General features: G+C 42.2%; 3 protein-coding genes across 4 annotated transcripts in view; 2 read left to right on the top strand and 1 right to left on the bottom strand.

Annotated features, from left to right (window-relative positions):
* Positions 1 to 6,263: 6,263 nt before the first annotated feature.
* LOC146173370 (uncharacterized) lies at positions 6,264 to 10,219 on the bottom strand. 2 transcript variants are annotated; one of them, XR_014701720.1, is made up of 2 exons: positions 9,347 to 10,219; positions 6,264 to 7,438 (listed from the first exon to the last, which is right to left on the bottom strand). XR_014701720.1 is itself a non-coding variant. In XM_084583366.1 (1 exon), exon 1 carries the CDS (start codon positions 9,954 to 9,956, stop codon positions 9,576 to 9,578), a length of 381 nt encoding a protein of 126 aa, XP_084439492.1. In that variant the 5' UTR covers positions 9,957 to 10,219; the 3' UTR covers positions 9,198 to 9,575. The 2 variants fall into 2 exon arrangements, 1 of the variants encoding a protein (XP_084439492.1); XM_084583366.1 differs by lacking the exon at positions 6,264 to 7,438 and having other exon boundaries at positions 9,198 to 10,219.
* A 1,363-nt stretch (positions 10,220 to 11,582) lies between these two features.
* Positions 11,583 to 11,986, top strand: LOC146173369 (uncharacterized). Its single transcript, XM_084583365.1, has one exon. The coding sequence runs from the start codon at positions 11,584 to 11,586 to the stop codon at positions 11,983 to 11,985; it is 402 nt and encodes a 133-aa protein (XP_084439491.1). The 5' UTR covers position 11,583; the 3' UTR covers position 11,986.
* A 96-nt stretch (positions 11,987 to 12,082) lies between these two features.
* The window catches only part of LOC146173368 (uncharacterized), a 38,228-nt gene continuing 24,922 nt past the window's right edge, over positions 12,083 to 25,388 (top strand). Inside the window, exons 1-5 of the mRNA XM_084585183.1 lie at positions 12,083 to 12,222; positions 14,862 to 15,490; positions 17,487 to 17,550; positions 21,727 to 22,370; positions 24,026 to 24,151. Coding sequence (XP_084441309.1) covers positions 14,963 to 15,490; positions 17,487 to 17,550; positions 21,727 to 22,370; positions 24,026 to 24,151 — 1,362 coding nt within the window. The 5' untranslated portion in view covers positions 12,083 to 12,222; positions 14,862 to 14,962. The remainder of the gene's footprint in view (positions 12,223 to 14,861; positions 15,491 to 17,486; positions 17,551 to 21,726; positions 22,371 to 24,025; positions 24,152 to 25,388) is intronic.

Below are 25,388 nucleotides of genomic sequence, written 5' to 3'. Positions count from 1 at the left end.
ATATCTTCTAGTGCTTACTTTAAAGTGCCATTAATTTTATTTTATTAGTCCCCATCTTTTACTAACTTTGTGCCTTGTGATTCCTGCAAAACCCTGGACTTATCAAAATTCTTGATGATGGACGCCTAAGGTATCTGAAAATCACCATGCACCTTTGTTAGCAAGGTGATGAAGTGGCCGGAGGTCAGAAGAAGCAGCAAGCTAAGCAGCATGTTGATTTCATCCCTTCTTCCCTATTTTGTGCAATTTCCGGAGTTGATTTGCGAGAGAGAAGACCACAGTCACACTAAGTACATATAACCAAACTAATGTGACCACTGCTGACCAACTGTACAGGCAACATCAATCTGACAGTGGAAAAAATCACGCTTGCACATAAACCTTTTTCGAGAAAAGTTCTTCGCTTGTAAAATAAGCTTGCGTGTCTTCTGTGCATCACGCGGCTTCATAATCAAACGAAAAAAAAAATTGACATAGCCTGCGGGCGTGTTGTTGAACTGGCTGTCTTGTGTTGTTTCTTTTGCAAGTTTGTGTTAGCTAGTATGTTTAGGTGGCGGTACCCACTTGAATATTATTTCGAGTGAAAACAGAGGAACAGGCTGAACAATAATGTTGAACGCTACGTCCTGAATTGTAAGTTTCCAGAAAAGTGCATGCTGAATAAATGGCCCCAAACCTTGTCCCAATTTCAAGATTGTAATATGTAATACATTATTACAGTCCTAACATAAGGCTTGTAGGTTATGAAGGTTAGCAGTGATGAAAGGCGCGTTTATGTTACAGAAGTGGAATGAACATCATATATCAGTTTAAAAAAAAAAAGCTGTTCCTAAACTTTTTTTTTCCTTCAATTGAATGAATTTCCTCACTAAAATGAAGAAAATTTTATAAAATGTAGGTATTGCTTACTCTAGTTCCACTTGTGTAATATCATGTGTTACCCATTAACTGGGGCTTTTTTGGTAGTAAAATAAATCCCTTTCTCCACTGATAATTTCAGTGATTTGTTATTATCCGTTTGTATGAATAGGGACCAAATGCGTTTGCATTATGTTGTCTTGACGGCAGGAACCTCAGGAACCTGTTTTGCTTTGACACGGCGCCTAACGACAGCAGCGCTTCATTTCAGACACCGCTTGTCAAAGAACCTTAAGCGCCGAAGACCGCGACTGATATGACCTTTCCATTGTGACATACTCGATATGGAGAAGTATTTTTTTTCTTTAATGGAGCGTGAAGTAACAGCCTATTCATATTTCAAGGGGGGAACTGTGAAAGAAACAAAAAGCACTCTTGTACACATCACACGCGCACGTAATCCCTGCGGGCTGGCACGCGACGCGAACACGCAGCCACACCGTGTAGGGTTCGCCACTATGACGCTAGGTGGCGACTCTGCTCAATCTCGAAGCTAATAGTCTGGCCCTATCGGAGGAGGGTCTCTACTGATTCCAAAGGGAAATAATGAGGGTGAGAGAAAAAGCGACTGGTGGCCTGCTTCACACATCATTTTATGCAAATGGGGAAAATTCTTTTTCTCTGTTGTGGGTCATAGAAGAGATTTGAATGGCTCTTATTAAATATCACTGCCAAAGTGCAGAAACTACAGAGAAATGTTCTAACAACCAGTGAAGAAATTAGGACATGACAGCCTGCTTCGTATTCATGCAGTCATACTTTAGAGCGTGCGGGTCTCAAAACCCTCTTAAAAACTGGCAGGGGGTCTCAGACACCCCTAGACCCCTGACTTAAACCCCTGCCAGAATCCCGCCATCACACTGTGCTTCTTACGTGCCTGATTCGAGGTGAGCAGCTCCAATCAGCAGCAGATGGCGTACGTGTCTCATGCCCCCTCTTGAAGACCGGGTTGAAGGCGTCGTCGTTGCGTCACATTACGTACCCTATGTGATAACATCTGAGGCCAACTCACTGTCTCCAAAACATGAAAATTTCTTTGCATCCTTATTGACCCTGCTAACCGAAATGCTAAACAGAAAGACTATGAAGAATGTAGAAGAAGCAAAACTAATGCCTTTTACAAATAATTGCATAGATAAAAATTGAGCATACACAAAATTTTTTAGGCCTTTGATATAGTACGAAAATGAATGCGCTCTGAGCGAAAGCAGTTTTCAAACTCCCGTTGACGTCTTACATGCCAAACGTAACCAGCCTGCTAATCATGACGATCCATTACAAAGCTCAGCAGCGGTGTCGGCATTCGTTTACAGAAGGGTACGGAGGGTGCGCCGAGCCTGGATGCACAATTTTAAAGTACATGGGCTGCCCATGCAGTTTGAACTATGTGCACTTCGCACACTAAAGCATGTTTCAAGGGCAACAAGTCATATATGCCACATCTTGAACCTCAAAGTCATATACAACAAAATACCACGCCTTGAAAATGAGCGAAGAAACTTTAACCTAGAATTTATTTCCCTGTTACTGAACAACAACATAGGACTTGATCAATTCCGATATTTATTTTTGTAGCCTGCCAGAAGCATGCAATACTGCCATACTGAATAATTACTTTATTTTGCTTTAAGTTAACCTGTATAAGTTTTATTTTTTCCTCGCACCATTGCTGACTGGAACATGAACTATTGCTCATGTTTCTGAACTTGTGTTGCGCCTCGTAGCCGTTTTTGAATACGAAACCTTTTCGATCTACATGCTATTCGCTAGTCCTTATAATGTTCTTTTCCTTGTACGTCATTGTAACTTGTCAGTTTCACGGGCTTATTATGTTGCAATTGTCATTTAGGTTGCAAATTACATTAATTTGTACAATTTTTATCTCCTTTTCTAATTGCTTTGTATAGTTCAATTCCCACTTGGAACTACAACTTTATTTCATTAGTCTTAGGAAAACTGAATGTATGCAATTTACTGCTGAAAACTAATGTTCATTTACCAGCAAACGAGGAATGTATTGTTTAGAAAATTGAAAATGAAAGTCAATGGCCACTCAAGAAACTGCTCTGTATGTATTATTTGTATCTATTATTTACTTTCTCGTCCGATTGGGCCGAACATTTTGGTCTGCAGTACTGTATAAATAAAACAAATTTGCTCGAGGGTCCCTCTCAAATTGCACTTTATACATAATTCTGAACTTCCTTCTTGGAAAATATGGCTCTCCAGGAGTGGGTGCGGGAATGTTCCCGTCCGGAGAGGGGAAAATTCTAAACGCAACCACCTTCATTTTTTTTTTTTAATGGGCTTGCAGCCTTGGTAGTCATCATGCATAAATCGATAAAATGCAAAACACAAGATTGTGCTCTTGTGCGTTTATGAATGAAGCAGACGGAGCTAGTGAGTTATTGCGTGAATATTCAAAACACGTACAGACAGATAGTTTTTTTTGTCCAATAAAAGTTTCTTGTGAAAGGCAAAATATTTCACCAGCAAACAAATTCATTCCATTGAAGAAAGCAATTTAGTAAAGTGGGCAACAGGAAAACAAGGTACAATGGAGGCTGCACTTCCCTGCTTCTAATAGCTAATGTTCAAAAGTCCAAATTATGTTCTTCCACTTAAAATGCAATATGTTTCAAACTCTTCCTGCCCTATGTCATGTTAAAGGGCATAGGGCACGGTGGCACCATCGAGATGTACCGCTCTAACCTGCATCTCTTTATTCCGCAGATTTGTCTCGCAGTGCTGCTGTACAAATTTACATAAACAGCCAGCTCCATCACGCTGCATATTGTTGATCCTAGCCCCATCAACCAACATGTCGTGGCTGACCACTCACGTATTCACCCTGGGACAACCACCGTATCCCACTTGGTGGCAACGCACTCTGCTGGAATTGTGCATGACCTTGTGGCCTGCGCATCCAAGCTGCTTCCCTATATATTGCTTCCCGATGTGCAGCGAGCCCGTAGGGCACCGCGGCACCATCAAGATGTACCGCTTCAGTTTATTCTGCAGGTGAGAAAATGCTACCAAAATGCATTTACTCTAACGAGCCCTTCTTATTTGTGCTTCCATGCCCGCACCTCTGTACTCTGTTGTTTAAAGTTGCTGTGTTCCTATTGAAACTACTGTAACGTTTTGGAAGTGCGGAAGTGAACTCTGGTCCCAACATGGCACAGATTTCTCAACAATTTAAAGATATTTCAACTGACATCAAAGAAATCAAGGAAAAATGACTGACTGATATAGAGGAGAAAATAGATGCCATATCGGCCTTAGAAGCAAAGGTTGATTTCTGTAATGAACAGCTCGACTCTCTGAAAACCTCGTTCAAACCCTAGAGAAAAGAACTGACGATTTAGAAGATCGTAGCAGGTAATCAAACTTGATCACTTTTGGCCTACTGGAGGAACATGATCAAACTAGAGAAATGCTGGAAAGTACTGCCTGCGAAAGCATTATTAAAAATTTGAAATAGAGCGAATTCCCCATTCGGGAAAACCACAAACAGACAAAATTAGGTCACTTATATTTAGGTTAATGGATTCCCAGGAGAAGACCAATATAATAAAGAAAGGATTCAAACTCAAAAGCAGCCTGTTTAAAAGTTGGTGATGACTTCTGCTGCAAAACCAGAGCTATAAGAAAAAAGGTGTGGGACAGCGCAAACCAAACCATGCAAAACCAAACAGAGTGTCGATGGTCTCCATTAAGTTATACATTAAGAGCAATGAATACATACGAAATGACGAACTGAATGATAAGGTGTAAAAAACGAGGGAAAGCAGTCAAGGCCCAGGATAAGCCTACAATTGCAAACAAATAATTCTTAATCTCGAACTGCACATCAGCCCACTATCATGAAATAAGCCTACTCGAGGCAGTAAGCCAACCCTAGAACAAGAAAAACAACTGAGAATAATTGATCTTAATGCCCAAAGAGTTATAAATAAATCTGATGATCTTGCTGGTTCGATGCGATCCTCATATCTTCATTATAACTAAAACTTGGCTGCATAAAAACATTAGAAATGCTGTTGTTTTCCCACCCTCCTATACAGCTTTCGGAAAAGATAGGTCCTGGAGGGGTGGTGCTGCGGCCATTATAGTAAAAACAAATATATGCCACCTTAGTCGAGCTTCCTGACCTTGAGTGCCTGTGTCTGAGACTGTCATGCTGGGAATGTGTATTTATTCTTTATGTTCATTATTGGCCTCCCGATGTTGATAGTGAATATCTGGATATGTTAGAGAAGCATATCAAAATTGAAATTGAAAGTCAATGGCCATTTAAAAAACAGCTCCGACATCATACAATCTGTTCGCAAGAAGAGTCAGTAGCTGCATTTTTTTTTTTACCATTGTAAGCAATAAAGAAGCACCTTTCAGAGAGGAGCCTCTAAGAGTTGAACGTCTAAACCTATTGACAGAAGCCAACTTGAATTTGCCTCCAGTGTACAGTTGAAGAAGCAGTAAAGCAGAACCTAAATTGCCAATATAATGCTTCATTTTAACCCCTAATATGCAATTGGGAGCTTAGTACACATATGCTATATCAGAATGACTACGAACTACCTACAGAACAACTGTATGGCAGTTTGCTTGAGGGGAATGCGAATGTACATTTCCCACATGCAAATGGTCATCGTATAAAATCCAGCACAAATATAAGCACATACATAGAAACATCAGAGCACTTGTTATAGCTAACATTATCAAAACACACAAAAATATTATGGAGTGGCAGTGCTCGAAGAGTGTTTTTTCTCCTCGTGGTTAATTAAAGTGCGCTTCTCAGTAAACGCCCTTGTACAGAAGCGACACCGAAACGGTTTCTGGCCCTTGTGAGATCGTGCATGCTTTGCGAGGTGGGAACGTTGTTTGAAGGCCATGGGGCACAGCTCACACTGGTATGGCCTCACACCCGTGTGTGTGTTGACATGTTCATTCAAGTGGTCTCTCACTGAAAATCCCTTCCCACAGTGGTCACACAGGTAAGGACGCTCTCCAGTGTGGATGCGACGGTGTCGGATCAGGTCCTTTGCCTGTGTAAATCTGCTGTTGCAGGACTCGCACTGATAGGGACGCTCACAGGTGTGGATGAGAAGGTGCCGAGACAGGTTTCCCTTTTTAGAAAAGGTTTTCTCACAGTGTCTGCACTTGTGTTGCTGGTGGCCTGTGTCTTCATCTTGCAAATTTTCCATGTCACCTTGAGGGCTTGCTGTGTAGTGTGGTGCAGGGCACTCTTCCACAAGTGAACTTTCCCCAGGTGGTGGCCCATGGCTGTAATGTGCGGTGACAAAACCTGCATCATAAAAAACAGAACATTTCCAACCAAATACTGCACATCAGGTCACAGTTCCCTTAGTACCAGGGCCACAACCGTTGCACCAGAGTTAATCGGTTAAGCATGCCAATAACTCCACTTTTGTCAAAATTGACCTGTGCATTTATAGCAACCACGCCTTTATGACAATGGGGCTCTTGAGTAAAAATTTAAATCATACATAGACGAAAAAAAAGTGATATAATCATTGAAGCATATTAAACTGCATCATAATGCTACACTCTCCCATCAAGCTTTAAGGTTCAATATCCTTGGATTGTTTTTGTTTTTATTTAAACTGGAAACAAAATGTGGAAACTGTGGAAACATGGAAAGTAAAGTAAATTTTTGGGAAGGAACTGTGTAAGCCAAAAGCAGCATTGCACTGATGAGGTCAAAATATCCATTCTCTAGCTAGTAGTAGTAGTAGCTAGTAGCATGTGATTATGAAATTATTCAAGGTGCTAAACAGGCACTTATTTATATAATCTGTACTGCCTCCAATGTAATACGTTGAGGGTATAGTTTCCAGTTGCTTGTAGTTAACTGTATCACTAATGCAAGCTGCTGCATGGAACGATTGAGAAGGCTGTTTTACCAAAGAACTCATGACACTCAAAGGCTTGCAGACATAGTTTGCTTGAAACAGACACACCCATGTTGGAGTGACCACAAATCCAGCGATATCAAATATAGTGACATCAATGATAAAAATATAAAGATGTACTCAGTTGAAAGACCAAATGTAAAAGCATGCTTAAGACAAAATCTGACATGTCAGAAAAACATAGACGGGAAGTTACAGAACACTGAATTGAGATACATGCAGAAAACAAAAGACGCTACTTAAAAGAAGCAAACTGCTCAAAGCAGAAGTAATAAAGCACATGAAGCAAGGCCGCATATTGTGCAGAAAATGCATAGGCCTTAAAGAGCTGCTAATGCACCAGCACATTTTTTTCAGCAAGAACTTGAATAAGAAATCCTGAAGTTTCTTCAGCATGAAGCTTTGAGTATGCAGAAAAAAATTCAACTATGAAGTACTTAGATCACACATCCTCCATATTTCACACAATACAAAACTACAATCAAAGGAAATCAATCAGTTCAGGAATGCTGGCAGATGTTTCAAAAGGTTCTTCCATTACTGGCTTCTACAAACTGTCTTGTCGATGCTTCTTCATGTGCCTGCAAGGGAAAACATGGCAAAATACCCTAAATGAATATAAATCCCAATACCAAAATCAACAGCACACGCACTTAAAAATTTCAAGAATTGTAATTTATGGGTCATGGACACTCTTGAAAGACAGCTTAGCTAGGAGGATTCGAAAGGAGTAATAACTGTTCATGATGAATTCAGTAATCATTCATTGCGTGGTTTACGGAGTTTGACATTTACAAGTGACCCAGGCTATAAGATGCTGTGAAAAAAGGTTTCAGAAATTTTTACTCTATGAGTTCTTCAAGTGCACTGACACCTTATATTACAGGGGTGCCCTACTTTTCACCTCATGAAAAAATGGAAACCACGGCCATTACTGATTTTACATTCTTGGGTTCAGCACAACCACTTAGCTAACTTGGCGGGGCAAAGCAGACAACGATAAAATCTCATAATACATTTTGTTGGCAAGAGGCGAAGCTAGATTGCCAAACTGACATATTTTACGATGAGACCACTAAAAAATGATGAAAAATAATGTGCCTCTGCCCATGCCACGGCAAGTATAACGGGCTGCCAAACTGCAGTAGCAGCACATAAGAACTAATGGCTCTGATAAGTTTAAAGCATATAAAGCTGCTTCATACTATCGAACTGTTAAAAAATTCTGGCAGATACTTAAGACCCCTTTTGAGCGATAAGACAAAAGCCTCTGGGGTTAGCTCTCTCTCGTTGTCGGAGACTGAGGAATCCACTGACTACCATTTCCCTATCGTTCCTGATGTTTCCGATGCTTGCTGGGACAAGCCATTTTTTTTATAAGGGGAGCTATTGTTTGGAGACGGGAGTTCTCTTAGCGCACATTGCACCAAGGGAGGAAAGTGGGAGTGGAAGTGGAAAGAGGAGCTGTAGTAGAGGGCTACAGAGTTATTTGACCACCTGAGGATCTTCAACATGCACTGACAATTTTTATTTAAGATAGGTTTTGGGGAAAGGAAGGCACCTTATACTTTTTGGTGGACATCACCTAACCAGGTCAAGGTCGTGCTTTCATATTTTTTTCTTGTAAATTGGGTTATACGAAAGATAAGGCGCAATTAAGTCAATATCATTTGAAAGTCAAATTTAGTGCCACGCAAAGGCCGGCTCTATCTAGCATAGTGAAGCTTTCGCTTTGAGAAATTAGGGTGAGAAGGGACAAAAATATGGCCATTCTGGGATCTAGAATGGCAAAAGAAAATTAGAAAAGAAAAAGCACTTCTTGATTTATACAGTAACTCCGAAGAAGGTGCCAAGTTGGCTCTCAAACATCATTGCCTTAGCTGGCCACTAGCACTGCGCTTTAAGTCTGAATGAATATCAAGAAAGCATAGCAGAGCACTAGCACAAGAGCGAACACTGCTCGAAAAAGCATGGATGAAGGAGAAATAAAGAGATGCTACTGTTTTAAAGTCCTTCTTGGGTCTACAATGGAAATAAAGAAAATGAGAAAAAGGTGCCTTTTGCCCTATATTCAGTTAACCCAAGAAGGTCGCGTGCTGGCCCCGAAGCATCAGTCCTCTTCATGAGACCTTGGTAGGAGTGTACAATTCCAGCAACCCTTTACTTTCAATTCTGCAGCCAACACTGCATATTTGCTTTGAAAGTGTCATTGGTTGATGCTAAAACCAAACTTCTTTTAGAACAATGAATTTCCCCGATGCCATCATTGAAAAGCTTTTCTTACCCCCCCTCCCCCCCCCCCCCATTTTTTTTTTCTTTTACATTCTCGGTTCACAGACGCTATTGCTTATTTATTTATTGATACTTCAAAGACCTCATTTAAGGGGTATTACATGGGGGGTACATCATGAACACGCACTTCGAAACGGATTACGGTCCGTGCGAAACGAATACGTAGCAAGGAGGAGAGTTCACCGCCGTTAGCTCACACGTGAGAACTTGGGTTGTCACAGGTCACCAGATTTCGCTGCACAAAGCTTGTTCCAAACTGCTTGAGCTCCCCTCATGTTTCCACCGAACTCCAATTTCAGGGCTAGGAAGGCATCGACCAGCATGCTTCCTAACCGAACACCAAAATGTTGATGGTGAGAAACAACGGTTCATCAAAGCAAAGTGCAGCACTGCAAAAAAAGGAACAGTCACACCAGCCACGACTGACTACACCCTATCGCCGTCCGAAGTGTCACTAGCTGTTGATCGCGCTTCTTCCATTTGCGTCGTGATGCGCTCGAGCTCAGCCACTTTGGTGTTAGCGTAGTGGTAGTACATCATCTTTATGCCGCTTGCAATTGACATTTTCATGCGAATGTTGTAGCGAAAGGCGTACTTGTTGTTCTTCTCGGCACGCTTGTACAGATGTTTCAGGTCGCGGATTTGCTGGTCAAGGAACACAATCTGCCGGTAGGTATTGTCCAACTTTTCCTGGATAGCAGCCGCACGACCTTCCAATGTTTCACTCTCACTGACCGACGAATCCGTCGCTGCGACGCCGGCATTCCCGCTGCTGCTCTCGCCACACTCCGCCTTGGGCGCTGCCATGTTTTGATGTCTGCTCGGCGAGAATCTGCAACTATCTGCAACTGTAGTGACTGTAGCCCAACCGCACAGCGGTGCGCTCGGCAAGGCTAGAGTACTAGCAAGGCGACCGAGGGCCAAGAAACCAAGCTGTCGGCACCGCCAAATAACGTCGGCTGACGGCGGGTTGATTTGTACCGCAGCGGCTCAGCAGCAAAGCGAGCAAAGCACGTCTACGCGCTCGCGTTCTACCAATGGTGGTAGGTTCTACACGGAGGAAGGAAACAACTTGCGTTCTACTTCCGCCATGTTACGCCTGGCGTCATCTCGCGGCATAAAGATTGAACTAAAACGTTTGAATAACTATTATAACGTTGTTTTCTTTAAAGCTTTACAACAATATAGATAAAAATCACGCTTTTAACAGTTCGTCGTTTTTTTTTTTTGCAGCAACAATATGCATGTGTAATCGCCACAACGCAGATTGACTATTAATCGGTTAACTTGTAGCAGACCTGGCAGAGCGACCGGCTTGACGGAAGAGAATATGTTAGTCCGTTTTTACTTTTTATTACTGATGTCTCATGCACACAGATGGAATGACAACATGCTAAATACTGCAATCTTGAGAGGATTACGGGGATCCATCAATTACGAGTAGTATTAGTAGTAGTAAAAGAGGTTATTGAGGCGCAACAAGGCGTCTAACGTCTAATACATCGATGGCCTGCTGGACGAGCAGGCGCTGTTCTTCACCCTCAGCACCAAGCCAGTCCACCCAGTATGGGAGGAGGTGGGAAAGAATCCCGATTGCAATGCAACCTGACATGAAATTAAAATAGGCATGTGTGAAAGGTTGGCAAAAGGGGAAGGGCAGTTGGGGCATGATGGATCAAGTCGGAATTTGGGGTTATGAGTGTATTCAGCTGTATTTGCAGAAGGATATGAGTCACCCGAAAGGAGAGGTTAGGATGAGGGTCGGGGTATAGAGCTTGTGGTCTAAGCGAGCAGCATTGTAATATTCGCGCGCTGATGGTGGCGCGAAGAGACAGTCTCGAACCGCCCTCTAAGGATCTTGGCCAGGGGATGAACGGTGCCCGGTTACGAGTTTCACGGGCGAGCTGGTTCGCCAGCTCATTGCCGTCAATCCCGAGTGTCCATGCCGGGATCCATCAGAGGAAGACGGGGCAGGGCTGCAGCGCAACAAGTGCAACCTCGAGCTCCGTAGACAGATGCTGTGTTGATTCATCACGAAATGTGAAGGAGCGCTTTTGCTGTGCTTGAGAGCAAACCCGGTCCAAAACGTCTAAATATTCGTGGTATGAGCGAGAGGCGAATGAAATTAGCATGAAGTCTGTGTCTCTTAGTCATCACTTCACCAGCCTCAAGCTTGACCTTTTTTCTGTACAAGGAGATAAAGATGTCAGCTCATATTCTATGAGATGAAGCTGAAAATGCTGCTGTGCAGCGAAACCTTTCCTTTGTCATGCAGACCACTAGTAACGTTGATGCAGACGGCGCGAAACTCTTGGAGCCTGCTACAACGCCAACGCCACGCGTGGTTGGTGGCGCTAGCAGGCATTATAACGCTAGGGTTTCTTGGCTACAGTCACTACAGTTGCAGATAGTTGCAGACTCTCTCGCATGTCGCATGGAGGAGCAGGTGAGCAGGCGTCAAAACATGGCAGCGCCCAAGGTGGAGTGTGGCGAGAGCAGCAGCGGGAACGCCGGCGTCGCAGCGTCGGTCAGTGAGATTGAAACGTTGGAAGGTCGTGCGGATGCTATCCAGGAAAAGTTGGACAATACCTACCGGCAGATTGTGTTCCTTGACCAGCAAATCCGCGACCTGAAACATCTGTACAAGCGTGCCGAGAAGAACAATAAGTACGCTTTTCGCTACAACATCCGCATGAAGATGTCAATTGCAAGCGGCATAAAGATGATGTACTACCACTACGCCAACACAAAAGTGGCTGAGCTCGAGCGCATCACGACGCAAATGGAAGAAGCGCGATCAACAGCTAGTGACACTTCGGACGGCGATAGGGTGTAGTCAGTCGTGGCTGGTGTGACTGTTCCTTTTTTTGCAGTGCTGCACTTTGCTTTGATGAACCGTTGTTTCTCACCATCAGCATTTTGGTGTTCGGTTAGGAAGCATGCTGGTCGATGCCTTCCTAGCCCTGAAATTAGAGTTCGGTGGAAGAGAGGCAACATGAGGGGAGCTCAAGCAGTTTGGAACAAGCTTTGTGCAGCGAAATCTGGTGACCTGTGACAACCCAAGTTCTCACGTGTGAGCTAACGGCGGTGAACTCTCCTCCTTGCTACGTATTCGTTTCGCACGGACCGTAATCCGTTTCGAAGTGTGTGTTCATGGTGTACCCCTTAAATGGGGCCTTTGAAGTATCAGTAAATAAGCAGTCGCGTCTGTGAACCGAGAATGTATAAAAAAAAAGGGGGGGGGGGGAGGGGGGGGGGGGGGGAGGTTCAAAAAAGCTTTTTAATGATGGCATCTGGGAAATTCATTCTTCTAAAGGTAGTCTGGTCTTAGCATCAACCAGTGACACTTTCAAAGCAAATATGCAGTATTGACTGCAGAATTGAGAGTAAAGGATTGCTGGAATGGTACACTCCTACCAAGATCCCATGTACATAAAGTGGGATCGGAAAATATCCTCTGCAGAGGTACTTGAGAAAAAAAATCTGTCGCCGATGAGAATCGAACCACTATCCCTCCGATCTCCAGCCAAGCATTCTAACCACTAGTCTGCACCGCACTCGTGAGAAACATCATTCTTGTTTAACGACAAGCCTGCCTTTTCCCGTAGGAGTGCCCACTATGCCTTGACGAAGGATACGTGAGGGTATGTGCTTGGCCAATTTCTTTGGACTCGGTAGCTAGCAGAGGTGCGATGTGTGCTAAGCGAACTCCCGTCTCCGAACAATAAGTGGCTTGTCCCAGTAAGCATCGGAAACATCAGGAACGATAGGAAAGTGGTAGTCAAGGGATTCCTCAGTCTCCGACAACGAGAGAGAGCTAACCGCAGTGGTTTTTACCTTATCGCTCAAAAGGGGTCTTAAGTATCTGCCAGAATTTTTGAACAGTTCGGTAGTATGAAGCAGTTTTATATGCTTTAAAGCTACCAGAGCCACTAGTTCTTATGTGCTGTTACTGCAGTTTGGCAGCCCGTTATACTTGGTTTGGCATGGGCAGAGGCACATTATTTTTCATCATTTTTAGTGGTCTCATCGTAAAATATGTCAGTTTGGCAGACTAGCTTCGCCTCTTGCCAACAAAATGTATTATGAGATTTTATCTTTGTCTGCTTTGCCTTGCTGAGTTAGCTAAGTGGTTGTGCTGAACCCAAGGATGTAAGATCAGTAATGGCCGTGGTTTCTATTTTTTCATGAGGTGAAACGTAAGGCACCCCTGTAATATGAGGTGCCAGTGCACTTAAAGAACTTATGGAAAAAAAATTTCTGAAACCTTTTTTTACAGCATCTTATAGCCTGTGTCACTTGCAGATGTCAAGCTCCGTAAACCGAGTAATGAACAATTACCATCACATCTTGAACTGTTAATGCCCTTTTCCGATCCTAACTAATCTGCCTTTCAAGAGTGCCCATGGCCCATGAATTACAATTCTTGACATTTTTAAGTGCGCGTGCTGTTGATTTTGACATTGGGATTTATATTAATTTAGGATATTTTGTGTTGTTTTACCTTGCAGGCACATGAAGAAGCCTCGACAAGACAGTTTTTAGAAGCCAGTAATGGAAGAACCTTTTGAAACATCTGCCAGTGTTCCTGACACAATTGATTTACTTTGATTGTAGTTTTGTATTGTGTGAAATATGGAGGACGTGTGATCTGAAGTATTTCATAGTTGAATTTTTGTCTGCATACTCAAAGCTTCATGCCGAAGAAATTTCAGGATTTCTTATTCAAGATCTTGCTGAAAAAAATGTGCTGGTGCATTGGCAGCTCCTGTAAGGCCTATGCATTTTCTGCACAATATGTGGCCTTGCTTCATGTGCTTTATTACTTCTGCTTTGAGCAGTTTGCTTCTTTTAAGTAGCATCTTTTGTGTTCTGCATGTATCTCCATTCAGTGTTCTGTAACTTCCCGTCAATGTTTTTTTGACATGTCAGAATTTGTCTTGTGCATGCTTTTACATTTGGTCTTTCAACCGAGTAAATCTTTATGTTTTTGTCATTGATGTCACTATATTTGATATCACTGGATTTGTGGTCACTCCAACATGGGTGTGTCTATTTCAAGGAAAATACTATGTCCGCATGCCTTTGAATGTCATGAGTTCTTTGGTAAAACAGCTTTCTCAACCATTCCATGCAGCAGCTTGCATTAGTGATACAGTTAACTACAAGCAACTGGAAACTTTATCCTCAACATATGACATTGGAGGCAGTACAGATTATATAAATAGGTGCCTGTTTAGCACCTTGAATAATTTCATAATCACAGGCTACTAGCTACTACTACTACTAGCTAGAGAATGAATATTTTGATCTCATCGGTGCAATGCTGCTTTTGGCTTACACAGTTCCTTCCCAAAAATTTACTTTCCATGTTTCCACAGTTTCCACATTTTGTTTCCATTTTAAAAAATAAATAAATAAATCCAAGGATATTGAACCTTAAAGCTTGATAGGAGAGTGTAGCATTATGATGCAGTCTAATATGCTTCAATGATCATATCACTTTTTTTTTGTCTATGTATGACTTAAACTGCGACTCAAGAGCCCCATTGTTATAAAGGCATGGTTGCCATAAATGCACAGGTCAATTTTGACAAAAGTGGAGTTATTGGCATGATTAACTGCGGTGCAATGGTTGTGGCCCTGGTACGAAGGGAACTGTGACGTGATATGCAGTATTTGATTGGAAATTCTCTGTTTTTTATGATGCAGATTTTGTCACCGCACATTACAGCCATGGGCCACCTCCTGGGGAAAGTTCACTTGTGGAAGAGTGCCCTGCACCACACTACACAGCAAGCCCTCAAGGTGACATGGAAAATTTGCAAGGTGAAGACACAGGCCACAAGAAATACCAGTGCAGTCACTGTGAGAAAGCTTTTTCTCGGAAGAAAAACCTGTCTCTGCACCTTCGCGTCCACACCGGTGAGCGTCCCTACCAGTGCGAGTCTTGCAACAGCAGCTTTACACAGGCAACGAACCTGATACGTCACCGCCGCGTCCACACCGGTGAGCGTCCATATCGGTGCGAGTACTGTAACAAAAGCTTTGCACAAGCAGCGAACCTGATCCGACACCGTCGCATCCACACTGGAGAGCGTCCTTACCAGTGTGACCAATGTGGGAAGGGATTTGCAGTGAGAGACCACTTGAATGAACATGTCAATACACACACGGGTGTGAGGCCATACCAGTGTGAGCTGTGCCCCATGGCCTTCAAACAACGTGACCAGCTCGTAGTGCATGTACGGTCTCACAGGGGCCAAAGACCGTTTCGGTGTCGCTTCTGTACAAGGGCATTTGCTGCCAAGCGCAATTTAATTAAGCATGAAAAGAAGGAACACTGATGTGGCACTGCCATTCATAATATTCTCTGCATTTTGATAATGTTAGCTGTGACAAGTGTTCTGGCGTTTCTATGTATCTGCTTATATTTTTGCTGGATTTGATGTGTTGACCACTTCCATGTGGGAAATGGACATTTGAATGCCTCTCAAGCAAACTGGCATACAGTCATTCTGTAGGTAGTTTTTAAACCTGATATCATATGTGTGTACTAAGCTCCTGATTGTGTATTGGGTGTTATAAAACTTTATGAGGTCAATTTATGTTCAGCTTTACTGCTTCTTCAACAGTACACTGGGGGCAAATTCAAGTTGGCTTCTGTCAATAGATTAAGTATTGAACTCTTAGAGGCTCCTCTCTGAAAGATGCTTTTTCATAACTTACATTGACAATGCAAAAATGCAGCTACTGACTGTTTTTGCAAATAGACTGAATGATGTTAGAGCAGTTTTTTGAGCGACCGTTGACTTTAAATTTCAATTTTCTAAGCAATACATTCCTTGTTTGCTGGTAAATAAACATCAGTTGACAGCAGTAAATTGCATACATTTGGCTTTTGTAAGACTATTGAAATAAAGTTGTATGTATATGCACACAGTGCGGACCATGGTTAGGTCCAAGCAGGAAGGGAACTATACAAAGCAATTACAAAAGGAGATAAAATTGTGCAAAAGAAAGCAATTCACAACTTAAATGGCAGTTGCTACATGCAGTTTACAACATAATAAGCCCATGAAACTTGCGAGGAACAATGACGTGCAAGGAAAAAAAAACATTAAACAAGGCAAGGGAATAGCCTGTAGATTGAAAAGATTTCATATTGAAAACCGGCCACGAGGCACAGCACAAGTTCAGAAACATAAGCACTAGTTCATGTTCCAGTCAGCGAAGGTGTGAGGAAAAAAAAAATTACACAGGGTTAACTCAGAGCAATATAAGGTAATTATTTAGTATGGTAGTATAGGAGGTATCAAAGGTTTGGCGGACATTGCATCACGGCTAGGCTTTGTAACATGAATTTTGACTTGCAGGTCGTTTTTATGGTTTGGTTTCTGCTCGCATTGCTTGCAGGCGTGCGGTCTCAAACTTTATTCTTTTGATATTTGCGCTTAATTTGCTGGAAATGTGGTGTTGTCTTGGCTTCCAACTACGGAAACTCAACTAGAACGCGATACACGATGTTCCGAGTGCTGTCAACTTGTGAACGGCGAAAACAGTTGGCCGTCGCGATCCGCTGGCTGACCATCAACGGCGAGTTGCACGTGAAACACGAGGCTTTATTTCAAGTGTTTTGTCAATGGCAAGTGTTAGATAGCGCTGTGAAACCTAGGAAATTTTGTGAAGTAGGTTTTTTGCTTCCGTCAGGAGCTCCAAGTTTTCGCTCGGGCGACTTTGGCTATGCGCTACAGCTGTTTTCGCATGATGACGGTATCAACGAGCGGTCGTTCCATGTCTTCAAAAGGTTCGCAAATTGTTTTATTTGGTCTCCATCAGTACAGCGTGGTATGATATAAGTACTGAACAATTTTCTCCCCGGCCATTTTTGCTAAATGCAAGTTTCTAGAACCACGGCCGGTGGATATCAATCAGCTGTCGACGGTTGGTCTCGTTGCCTCACTAGGCCAGTGTGTCACCGTTAGCGATTGTAAGATTGATACATTGTTGTGTAAGCAATTATTTGCTGATTTAACTCCAGATAACGAAACATGCTTTCGCCAGCGAAGCAATCAGCATGAGCTTGCAGAAATTGCAGAGAAATACAAGCAAGATGGATAAAGTTTCCTGCTTGTCCACACCTACTACATGGTGCTGTGATGTGATGTTTGTGATGAAACCAAATTTTGCTGTTCAGCAAAGCAGTTTTATAATGGCCTAGGTGCTGCTGAACGTGCATGCGAAAATTAAATGAATGTTTAAGCTGCTTGTGATCCAAGGCAAGGAGCTACATACATGAAGATTATGCGTTATTTTCATTCTCTGCGTGGCTTTCAGATAACAATAGAAAACAAGGCACTGGTGGCCATTGGCTATCTCAAGAAGTGCAAAATTCTGCAAGGTAGGCAGAGGCTGGCCTAGCTAGCAGCCTTTGTAAGGGTAAGAAGTATGAATCTTGCTGAGGGAAGATTTCTGTGCTCTTTGCATTTTCTTACAGCTTGTTATTACTCGGCCAGAGGTCTATTGAAGCTCATTTCTACAGCCTCTACAAGGCATTTTGCCACAATATACTTCCTCATTCTCGGCATTGCTTGGAGGTCATTAATCACATGCTGTAAAAAATGTGCTGCAAAAGTTCTGCTGGTGAAAGTAATATGAGGTGTAATTGCGGTACTAGAACGGTTTCCTATTTCCAGGAATCTTTGCTCTTTCATGGCTGTATAATAAAGACTATAGTCACTTCTATCTTTGGCTATTTTCTTGTGGTTAACTGTTTCTCTGGTGCCCGTAGCAAAGCTCTTCTAAGTGTTGATACTTTGCTTTCAGTTGATGTTTTCATTGTGAAGAAGCACAAGACAAGTTGACTTTATGCCTGGCTTTTTGTACTTGACATCTTTACCTTGAACACGTTGCATATAGTGCAGAAGTTATACATTCCCAAATTTCGGTATGCATGCTTATATGCCTACTGGAAACATCTGAATGTACACTATCTAGTTCTTCTGTTCAACCAGAGCCCAAGCACAAAGTACAGAAAAGCAAAATAGTTACAGGCTCTTCCCAGCTTTGATTGAAAGAAATGATGATTTCGCATTCTGAAGTTTCTGGAGGTTTCAAGAGACGCCATTGTTTTAGTACTTCCCTTTTTTGACGGACATAATGCAGCAATCAGTATAGGGTAATCAAGCATGGGAATTTCAAATATGGAGAGCTTCCACAGTTGTATGTGAATGGTGTAAAATGTCCAAAACACTATACTTGGTTAATTTTGTTTATGAGGGGTTTTCTCGCATGCACTGCAGCCTCGGCAAGCGGACATGTCTCTCTGACTGCCAGATTAGCTGCATTACTAGCCAACTCAGGCCCTCAACCAATATTAGTAGAGGTTTTTGGCGGTATAGTCTTGGCTACATACATGTTGGGGTATGATATGCATGCAGAATGAATATATAGCCGTGCTATAAAATGGAACCTTATGCATCATGCAGTTGCATATTTGTAATACAACTCAAGTAAAAATCAAATGCTTGAGATATTTTAATTTATTTCGTGATCCTCCTAATGTTTTCATTGATTGACAGTATGATGTTAACCATGATACAGTTCTTTGGCATTCTATCTCCTACAGTTTTCAGAAAAAAAAAAAAAATTGCACATATGTAAACAAAATAGTTAAGCTGTCAAGAACATGTAGCTTAAATAGCATTGTGCACGCTTCTAAAGTTTCGAAGCACTGTTAAGTAAATCTATATGTCACAATTTTAGCTGAGCAATATGCGTTTTACCGGCCGTGCTTGCAGGCATCTGCAGTACACTGCAAGACAAGGAACCCTAGCTGCTCTGACTCTCAGGCAGTACAGCATAAACCGATAAAGCTTTGTAGAGGCTGCAAAAAATGCACAATATCCGCCTTGTATTTGCATGCTTTCAGCTCTTAGCCATTGCAGCTACAACTTGCGCGATAGTCCGCTCCTATGTATCGCTACACTGCGGCTGCTGGCAGTCTAATTATTAGACTTCTGCTAGCGAAATACCTCTAACAATTCTTACTCTAGTATATTTTATAATTATATCATGTAGCGACTGCATGATAACATCAACAAAAAGCTAACTTTGGCCGAATGAATGATGCATGCTAAATTTCAGCGCGAACAGACGGCACACGTTGTAGGTTGCACTTGCAATTGTTTTTTACCTGTTTTATTCAAATACTAAATGTTAAATGGGGTCATAGCATGTGTGCAGATCATTAAGACCTTTTCTACGACTTCATTGCGCGTATAAAACATGCAGGGTCGAATTTGAGCCTGTCGATGCCGAGTTTCAAGCACAGCGCAGTAGACGTGCATCTCTCAGAAAGACCCAGAGATCTGAATTGCCCAGTATGCTTTGCGGCTCGTTCAAGTATACTTGCTGACACGGGCATGGGCACATTATTTTTTATCATTCTTGAGTGGCTGGTTGGTTGGTTCTCAGGAAGGGAAAGGCACAGTATCTGTCACACTTACTCTGTGGACACCTGAACCTCGCCGTAAGGGAAGGGAGGAAGGTGGGAGTGAAAGTGGAAAGAGAGAATGGGGAGCCGTAGTGGAGGGCTGCGGAGCAATTTCGACCACCTGGGGATCTTTAACGTGCGCTGACATCGCACAGCACATGGACGCCACTTCGTTTCGCCTCCATCGAAACACAGCCACCGTGGTCAGATTCAAACTCGAGAACTCCGGCACAGTAGTCGGGCGTCTTACCACTGCACCACCCCGGCGGGACACCTCACCAAAAAAAAATGTTACAGTTTCAAAGACTAGCTTTGCCTCTGGCAACAAAATGTTGGGTTGGGTTGGGTTAAGTTTTTTGGCACATAGGCAACTAAGGCCATCATGGCAACAAAATGTATTATGAGATTTTATCGTTATCTGTTTTACCCTGACAAGGTAGCCAAGTGGTTGTGCTGACCCAAGGATGTAAGATCAGTAATGGCTGTGGTTTCCATTTTTTCATAAGGTGAAAAGTAAGGCACCCCTGCTATATGAGGTTTCAGTGCACTTAAAGAACTCGTGGAGTAAAAATTTCTGGAACCTTTTTTTACAGCATCTTATAGTCTGGGTCACTTGCAGATGTCAAACTCCGTAAACCGAGTAATCAACGATTAGCATCTCATCTTGAACTGTTAATGCCCCTTTCCAATCCTAACTAATCCGCCTTTCAAGAGTGCCCATGGCCCATGAATTACAATTCTTGAAATTTTGAAGTGCATGTGCTGTTGATTTTGATATTGGGATTTATATTCATTTAGGGTATTTTGCCCTGCTTTATCTTGCAGGTACATGAAGAAGCATCCACAAGGCAGTTTGTAGAAGCCAGTAATGGAAGAACTTTTTCGAAAAATCTGCGAGTGTTCCTGACCCGATTGATTTACTTTGATTTTAGTTTTGTAATGTGTGAAATATGGAGGATGTGTGATCTGAAGTTTTTCATGTTTCACGTTTTGTCTGCACACTCAAATCTTTATGCTGAAAAAACTTCAAGATTTGTTATGCAAGTTCTTGGTGAAAAAAATATGCTAGTGCATTGGCAGCTCCTGTAACGCCTATGCATTTTCTTCACAATCTGTGGCCTTGCTTCATGTGCTTTATTACTTCTGCTTTGAGTGGCTGGCTTCTTTTAAGTAGGATCTTTTGTGTTCTGCATGTATCTCCATTCAGTGTTCTTTAACTTCCCGTCTATGTTTTTCTGACATGTCAGATTTTGTCTTATGCATGCTTTTACATTTGTTCTTTCAGTTTTTATCATTGATGTCACTATATTTGATATCGCTGGATTTGTGGTCACTCCAACATGGGTGTGTCTGTTTCAAGCAAACTATGTCTGCAAGCCTTTGAGTGTCATGAGTTCTTTGGTAAAACAGCTTTCTCAACCGTTCCATGCAGCAGCTTGCATTAGTGATACAGTTCACTACAGGCAACTGCAAACAATATCCTCAACATATTACATTGGAGGCAGTGCAGATTTCATAAGTAGGTGCCTGTTTAAGACCTTGAATAATTTCATAGTTGCAGGCAATAGATAGAGAATGGATATTTTGACTACGTCGGTGCGATGCTGCTGTTGGCTTACACAGTTCCTTCCCAAAAATTTACTTTCCATGATTTCACAGTTTCCAAAAATCCAAGGATATTTAACCTTAAAGTTTGATGGGAGAGTGCAGCATTATGATGCAGTCTGATATGCTTCAATGGTTATAACATACCTTCATTGTTCTTTTTGTCTATGTATGATTTAAACTTTGGCTCATGAGCCCCATTATCATAAAGGCGTAGTTGCCATAAATGCACGGCTCAAGGTGCACAGTTTTCATCTTCATTTCAAGTTTTTTACTCAGACTAATCATTTCTGGTGATAAACATTGACACTCCTGCAGGAAAACTAGTGTTTAAAATTTTGCCGAAAGTGACGTTACTTGTATGTTTAACCGACTCCAGTGCTGCACATTTTTGTGTGATGGTTGTGGCCCTAGTATGAAGGAAATTGGCGTGATATGCTGTAGTTGACTGAAAATGTTCTGTTTTTTATGATGCAGGTTTTGTCACCGCACATTACAGCGATGGGTCACCTCCTGGGGAAAGTTCACTTGTGGAACAGAGCCCTGCACCGCACTGCATAGCAAGCCCTCAAGGTGACGTGGAAAATTTGCAAGATGAAGGCACAGGCCACAAAAAATACCAGTGCAGTCACTGTGAGAAAACGTTTTCTCGGAAGAAAAACCTGTCTCTCCACCTTCGCGTCCACACCGGTGAGCGTCCCTACCAGTGCGAGTCTTGCAACAGCAGCTTTACACAGGCAACGAACCTGATACATCACCGTCGCGTCCATACCGGTGAGCGTCCATATCAATGCAAGTACTGCAACAACAGTTTTGCACAAGTAGCGAGCCTGATCCGACACTGTCGCATCCACACTGGAGAGCGTCCTTACCAGTGTGACCACTGTGGGAAGGGATTTTCAGTGAAAAACCAGTTGAATGAACATGTTAGCACACACACGGGCGTGATGCCATATCACTGTCAGCTGTGCCCCATGGCATTCAAACAACGTGCCCACCTCATAGTGCATGTACGATCTCACAAGGGCCAGAAACCGTTTCGGTGTCGCTTCTGTACAAGGGCGTTTACTGAGAAGCACACTTTAATTAACCATGAGGAAAAAAAACACTCTTCCAGCATTGCCACTCCATAATATTTTTGTGTGTTTTGATAATGTTAGCTATAACAAGTGCTCTGGTGTTTCTATGTATGTGCTTATATTTGTGCTGGATTTTATAGGATGACCATTTGCATGTGGGAAATAGACATTCGCATTCCCCTCAAGCAAACTGCCATACAGTTGTTCTGTAGGTAGTTTGTAGTCATTCTGATATAGCATATGTGTACTAAGCTCCCAATTGCATATTAGGGGTTAAAATGAAGCATTATATTGGCAATTTAGGTTCTGCTTTACTGCTTCTTCAACTGTATACTGGAGGCAAATTCAAGTTGGCTTCTGTCAATAGGTTTAGACGTTCAACTCTTAGAGGCTCCTCTCTGAAAGGTGCTTCTTTATTGCTTACAATGGTAAAAAAAAAAATGCAGCTACTGACTCTTTTTGCGAACAGATTGTATGATGTCGGAGCTGTTTTTTAAATGGCCATTGACTTTCAATTTCAATTTTGATATGCTTCTCTAACATATCCAGATATTCACTATCAACATCGGGAGGCCAATAATGAACATAAAGAATAAATACACATTCCCAGCATGACAGTCTCAGACACAGGCACTCAAGGTCAGGAAGCTCGACTAAGGTGGCATATATTTGTTTTTACTATAATGGCCGCAGCACCACCCCTCCAGGACCTATCTTTTCCGAAAGCTGTATAGGAGGGTGGGAAAACAACAGCATTTCTAATGTTTTTATGCAGCCAAGTTTTAGTTATAATGAAGATATGAGGATCGCATCGAACCAGCAAGATCATCAGATTTATTTATAACTCTTTGGGCATTAAGATCAATTATTCTCAGTTGTTTTTCTTGTTCTAGGGTTGGCTTACTGCCTCGAGTAGGCTTATTTCATGATAGTGGGCTGATGTGCAGTTCGAGATTAAGAATTATTTGTTTGCAATTGTAGGCTTATCCTGGGCCTTGACTGCTTTCCCTCGTTTTTTACATGTGCCACCATATCATTCAGTTCGTCGTTTCATATGTATGCTTTGTTCCTAAAGTATAACTTAACGGAGACCATCTACACTCTGGTTGCTTTTGCATGGTTTGGTTTTGCACTGTCCCATACCTTTTTTCGTATAGCTCTGGTTTTGCGGCAGACGTCGTCACCAACACTAAACAGGCTGCTTTTGAGTTCGAATCTTTTCTCTATTATATATTGGTCTTCTAATAATGCTTTCGTAGACAGCACTTTCCAGCATTTCTCTAGTTTGATCACATTCCTCCAGTTGGCCAAAAGGGATCAAGTTTGATTACTTGGTATGACCTTCTAAATCGTCAATTCTTTTCGCTTGGATTTGAACCAGGTTTTCAGAGAGTCAAGCTGTTCATTACAGAAATCAACCTTTGCTTCTAAGACCGATATGGCATCTATTTTCTCCTCTATATCAGTCAGTCATTTTTCCTTGATTTCTTTGATGTCAGTTGTAATATCTTTAAATTGTTGAGAAATCTGTGCCATGTTGGGACCAGAGTTCACTTCCGCACTTCCAAAACGTTACAGTAGTTTCAATAGGAACACAGCAACTTCAAACAACAGAGTACAGAGGTGCGGGCATGGAAGCACGAATAAGAAGGGCTCGTTAGAGTAAATGCATTTTTGTAGCATTTTCTCACCTGCAGAATAAACTGAAGCGGTACATCTCGATGGTGCCTCAGTGCCCTACGGGCTCGCTGCACATCGGGAAGCAATATATAGGGAAGCAGCTTGGATGCTCAGGCCACAAGGTCGTGCACACTTCCAGCAGAGTGCGTTGCTGTCAGGTGGGATACGGTGGCTATCCCGGGGTGAATACATGAGTGGTCAACCACGACGTGTTGGCTGATGGAGCTAGGATCAACAATATGCAGCGTGATGGAGCTGGCCGTTTAGGTGAATGTGCCTAGCAGCACTCCGAGACAAATCTGCGAAATAAAGAGATGCAGGTTGGAGCCGTACATCTCGGTGTGCCACCGTGCCCTATGCCCTTTAACATGACATAGGGCAGAAAGAGTTTGAAACATGTTGCATTTTAAGTGGAAGAACATAGTTTGGACTTTTGAACATTGCCTATTAGAAGCAGGGAAGTGCAGCCTTCACTGCACCTTGTTTTCCTGTTGCCCACTTTACTAAATTGCTTTTTCTTCAATGGAATGAATTTGTTTGCTGGAGAAATCATTTGCCTTTTACAACAAAATTTATTGGAAAAAAAATACTTTGTCTGTCTGTACATGTTTTGAATACTCACGCAATAAATCACTAGCTCTGTCTGCTTCATTTCATAAATGCACGAGAGCACATTCTTGTGTTTTACGTTTCATCGATTTATGCATGATGATTACCAAGTCTGTAAACCCATTAAAAAAAAAAATGAAGCATGTTGCGTTTAGAAAAGGTCAGGCAGGCTGTCGCCTGGTGCCGCCTTCAGATGGGAACTCCTGGAAAGCCATATTTTTTGAGAAGAAAGTTCAGAATTATGTATAAAGTGCAATTTGAGGGGGACCCTCGAGCAAATTTATTTTATTTATACAGTACTGCAGACCAAAATGTTTGGCTCAAGCAGGTGAGAAAGTAATAGATACAAATAATACATACAGAGCAATTTTTTGAGTGGCCATTGACTTTCATTTTCAATTTTGTAAACAATACGTTCCTCGTTTGCTGGTAAATGAACATCAGTTTTCAAGCAGTAAATTGCATACATTCCTAAGACTAATGAAAGAAAGTTGTAGGTCCAAGCGGGAATTGAACTATACAAAGCAATTAGAAAAGGAGATAAAAATTGTACAAAATAATGCAATTTGCAACCTAAATGGCAGTTGCAACATAATAAGCCCATGAAACTTACAAGTTACAATGACGTACAAAGAAAAGAACATTATAAGGACAAGCAAATAGCCTGTAGATCGAAAAGGTTTCGTGTTAGTGTGCGAAGTGCACATAGTTAAAACTGCATTGCCAGCCCATGTACTTTAAAATTGTGCATCCAGGCTCGGCGCACCCTCC

Source organism: Amblyomma maculatum, chromosome 11 (genome assembly GCF_055883805.1).
Source record: "Amblyomma maculatum isolate TAMU_Amacu chromosome 11, ASM5588380v1, whole genome shotgun sequence".
Lineage (NCBI taxonomy): Eukaryota > Metazoa > Arthropoda > Arachnida > Ixodida > Ixodidae > Amblyomma > Amblyomma maculatum.
The sequence above is the reverse complement of the archived record's forward strand: the minus strand, read 5'-3'. Positions and strand labels throughout refer to the sequence as shown.

Bases quoted from the DNA above. Each gene is read 5' to 3' on its own strand.
- LOC146173370 (XM_084583366.1), bottom strand. From the start codon at position 9,956: ATGGCAGCGCCCAAGGCGGAGTGTGGCGAGAGCAGCAGCGGGAATGCC.
- LOC146173369 (XM_084583365.1), top strand. From the start codon at position 11,584: ATGGAGGAGCAGGTGAGCAGGCGTCAAAACATGGCAGCGCCCAAGGTG.